This window comes from Apium graveolens, chromosome 5 (genome assembly GCF_009905375.1).
Source record: "Apium graveolens cultivar Ventura chromosome 5, ASM990537v1, whole genome shotgun sequence".
In the NCBI taxonomy this organism is placed as follows: domain Eukaryota; kingdom Viridiplantae; phylum Streptophyta; class Magnoliopsida; order Apiales; family Apiaceae; genus Apium; species Apium graveolens.
The window spans coordinates 32,290,722-32,295,157 of NC_133651.1; the positions used below are offsets into that span (position 1 = coordinate 32,290,722).

The 4,436-nt window shown below is 34.0% G+C and overlaps 1 protein-coding gene across 1 annotated transcript; it reads left to right on the top strand.

Moving 5' to 3' along the window:
• Positions 1–350: 350 nt before the first annotated feature.
• On the top strand, positions 351–3,067 carry LOC141723790 (heavy metal-associated isoprenylated plant protein 7-like). Its single transcript, XM_074525680.1, has 5 exons — positions 351–538; positions 953–1,178; positions 1,466–1,686; positions 1,826–1,913; positions 2,368–3,067. The coding sequence occupies exons 1-5, from the start codon at positions 530–532 to the stop codon at positions 2,793–2,795; spliced, it is 972 nt and encodes a 323-aa protein (XP_074381781.1). The 5' UTR covers positions 351–529; the 3' UTR covers positions 2,796–3,067.
• Positions 3,068–4,436: the final 1,369 nt, after the last annotated feature.

Below are 4,436 nucleotides of genomic sequence, written 5' to 3' on the forward strand. Positions count from 1 at the left end.
TTGCTCACCCCTAAAATCAGTACACAGTTCAGGGCAGCTCATACATCATCACAAACTCATGCTAGCGGAACATTCCAGAATAACTGATGCCTGTACATTTATCTCCCACAACTCTTTAAGCTAACAAATCTCTCACCGTTGATCAACATCAAGATCCAACGGCTACAAACCAAGGTAACAATTCTTGCTTCACTTACAATATGGTAACACTAGAATAATCTAGTACACAATATCTTAAGATATACCCAACAAATCACCTTCGTTAATTTAAATCAAAAAGTAGGCGTTACATATCCAACGACCCAGATTAAATTAGTCACATTTCACTGGACACTACCTAGGTAATCGAGCTTCATTTTAGAGTCCATAGAAATACAGATAACAACAACAATAGTACACACATTACATACATTACATACACCTCTGAAGTTGTGTACTTCAAACTTATCACTACCATCATTATTACACACAAAAATTATTTATAAAACCCTGCAATTTTCTCTGGTTATACATTCAAAAATATCAAATCATGGGTGAGGTATGTAAATTAATAAAAAAATTCCCAATCTTGATTATGTTCTCACTTGAATTTGTTTTATCTTTGGTAAAAATCCAATCTTTATGTTGTTTGATATCCATTTTGTTTAATTTTTTGATTTGGAATTGTTAAAAATCCAATCTTTTTTTAGTTTTTGACAATGGGGGTGGTTTCTTAATTGATAAAAATCCAATCTTTATGTGAAATTTCAAGCTTTATTGTGTTTCATTTCCGGGTTGTTTGAGTTCTTGTTTTAAATCGAGTAAAAATGCAGTCTTTTTAAAATTTTCATTATAATGGGGGGAGGGTGTATGATAATTGATAAAAAAATCCAGTCTTTATTATGTACACTTATATGTTCTTATTAAATATTGGTTTGGAATTTTAATTTTGAGTTTTGGGTTTGTTTTACAGGAAGAAAAGAAAGGAGGAGAAGAGAAAGTAGAGGAGAAGAAACAAGTGGAAGAGAAAAAAATTGAGGAAGTGAAAAAAGATGAAGCTAAACAAGACAAGAAAGTAGAGAAAGGAAAAGAGGCTGCTCCTGCACCAGCAGCAGCGCCACCGGTGATTGTTATGAGAGTTTTCATGCATTGTGAAGGTTGTGCTAAGAAAGTCCGGGCCTGTCTCAAAGGCTTTCCAGGTTTGGCCTCTTTTCTACATTTATATATAAATATGTGTGTCAGTGTGTGTTTTGTAATTTATGATGTTGGTTTGTTTTGGCTTAAATTAATTAAGTGATTATTGACAAGATTAGTGTGTTTGTCTGTGGTAATTTTGATGTTGGTTTGTTTCTGTTTTAATTAGCCAAGTGATTATAGAAAGATTGATGTGTGTGTGTGTGCGTTTGGTAATTTTTGATGTTGTGTTGGTTAATTAGTTAAATGGTTAGAGGCAAGATTAAAGAATCGTTTTTGTTTTGTTTTGTAGGAGTTGAACATGTTGAAACTGATTGCAAGAGTCATAAAGTTATTGTGAAGGGAGAAAAAGCAGATCCAGTCAAAGTAGTTGAAAGAGTTCAACGGAAAAGTCACCGACAGGTTGAGCTTCTTTCTCCGATTCCTAAGCCTCTGGATCCGGTGGCAGAGGAGGAGACTAAGGTTGCTGAGGTTAAAGAAGTTGCCAAGCCAGAAGAGGAGAAAAAAGAAGAGGTGGTTATTTTTTTTTAAAATATTTTTTGTTTAATTTCGAATTTTGATAAATGAATTAGATATCTAATTTATTATGTATCTCGTTTTGAATTCATAATTCATGTATTGGGTTGTTGAGATCATTTCATTGTTGTTGCAGCCTCAGGTAATTACAGTGGTGTTGAAAGTACACATGCATTGTGAGGCTTGTGCTCAAGAAATCAAGAAACGTATTCTGAGAATGAAAGGTAATATAAGTGATTCTATAATCTATGTGTTTCTACTTTTGTCTCCATGGATTTGAAATAAAAAATCGGAGAACGATGGTTAATGATTCCATATTCCTAATCTGAACATTCTCTAATAGAATAATGTGATCCCCTTCTTTAGATTCCCCTAATTTGGCTTATGTTTTCAACTGAAGTCAATTGACTATATCACTGCCATTAAGTCTGTATACCATGCTCAACTACACTTAAATAGTGCTAAAAATTTAACACAGGAGGTTGCAAAACATTTATCATAGGGGACCATTTATAATTTTAGATATCTCTATGGCGCTTGATTCATTCTGGACTCCTTTCGACGTCAAGCATTTTCTATAATTAATTTTATAGTTTAAAGTTGTTTGAATTTTGGGATCCTGATGTTCTAGAATTAAATTTTATTGTTGAAAGTTGTTTAATAGTTGTATAATTTTAGGGGTGGAGACTGTGGAACCAGATACAAAGAATTCACAAGTGACAGTGAAAGGAATATTTGAGCCTCCAAAGTTGGTGGAATATGTGTATAAGAGAACCGGTAAACATGCAGTGATTGTAAAGCAGGACCCTGAGAAAAAAGATGTTGAAGAGAAGAAAGATGACAAAGGCGGAGATAAGGCAGCAGCGGGTAATGGGAAAGAGAAGAAGGATGGTGGCGGTGAAGAAGCAAAGGCAGCTGCTGCTGCTGAAGCAGAGGATACACAAGTGTTGGATATGAAGAAGAATGAGTACTACTACTACCACCCTCAGAACTATCAAGTCTATTATCCGACGTTCACCGCAGAACCATCATACGCATCACACTCATATCCTCCTGCACCTCAAATGTTTAGTGATGAGAACCCTAATGCATGCTCTGTTATGTAAATCCAAAGGAATATGAGGGCCATATTAGATGGGGATGGAATGGGTGGCTGCACATGGCCATCACTGTTATTCTAGTTGCTCATATACCTGTTAAGCATGTGGCCTTGTCTAGGGTATCTCTTCTCTTAGTACAACTCTGCTGAGAAAGGGAAGCTGTAGAATTTTTCAAGGTTTTGTACTTTATTTTGTTTATTAATCCCTGTCATATATTACAAATAATCTAATTATGATTATAGTATAATCTTGATCTAATGTAAGATATAGTTTTTGTACATGTGTTGTGTTCTTTTTAAGCATCAATCTTTGTTTTGTTTATAAGAAAGTGGTATAATATATTGGGTTGGTGGAAAGGTGATGTTAATATTATTTTGCAAGTGGGTGTTGGGGGGATGAGTGTGTTGGTGTATAGAGTAAATGAATAGTGATTTATTGAACCTGCAATTACAATAGGAGTTACAAAGGTCCATCAATTTCCATCCATGAACTGGATATGATAGAGTAGGAGCAGTAATGATTGCTTCTAAAGATGATAAATGTGTGGAATGCAATTCAATTGAAATCTGATAAAGATGCAGCATGTAGATTTGTAACTGCATCGAATTTACTCAAAAGGTATCATGATTTTGATGGATGGGATTGAATTACTAATCCCATAATTTCTAGTACTAATCCACCACTCATTCTTTAATCAGATTGGTGGATCTTGATCTCTGGTTTATGCTCACTGAATTTCACAAACCTGGCTTTGAATTTTCGAAAACTCGACATCTTATTTTTCACAAACCTGGCTTTGAATTCTCGAAAGATTGAAAATGTACATTCTTATTTTCTATACGATTCAATTTTGTTGTTGATAACTGAGAATTGAGAACTTTATATTGATATTTTGAAAACTCAAATTCTAGTTACCGTAACAATTTTAAATTATTGTTGATAATTGAGAATTTAAAAACTCGACATCGACCTCTTGTTTGGTAAGTGAAAGTAAGTGGTAAGAAATATAAGAGGGGCGTGTAATTTCTTTTAAATGGTACTAATGACCACTGATATGAAAATGAGTGAAAGAGAGGAAATTGCTATGGTTTGGCATTTTACATGAAAGCATTGCTTTACTCGCACGGGAAAAATTAGTTTAAGATGCTTTGAAACATGTCTACCATCTTTTGTGCATAAGTTTAGTTTGGTACTTCCAACTTTCATCTTCAGGGTGACTGACAGTTCAATTATGCCCGACTTCCCCTTTTGTTCACGTCTATTTTTGTAAGCACTAATTCTAATTGATAAAAAAGAAAAAATGGTTGTATTGTTTGCCTGTTTCGGGTTGTATGTGTGCCTTTTATTTAATGTACATGGAATGCAGATGAGTTGGGGGATCATATGCTGGTTCTGTGCATTATTGTGTAGTGATATAGTTTCACAATTCTTCTTGCTTACTGAAATTGGTACACTTTTATAGAGTAATGCTAAGTAACCAAAAACTCATATCAAAATAGTTAGAAAATGACGTGTCATGACACGTGTTTCAATATAATTCGTGAGTATATATGAATGCATGTGGGTCGCATATTATTATTAGGAAAGCTACTATTTATAAAATATTTGGGAACAATTTTTGTAACAATATATATGACCTCTATCCAT

What these genes read in the sequence shown, in the direction of transcription:
- LOC141723790 (XM_074525680.1), top strand. An exon ending in CTGTCTCAAAGGCTTTCCAG is followed by an intron (nt 1,179 to 1,465) that starts GTTTGGCCTCTT and finishes TTTGTTTTGTAG; the next exon opens with GAGTTGAACATGTTGAAACT. An exon ending in AAGAGGAGAAAAAAGAAGAG is followed by an intron (nt 1,687 to 1,825) that starts GTGGTTATTTTT and finishes TTGTTGTTGCAG; the next exon opens with CCTCAGGTAATTACAGTGGT.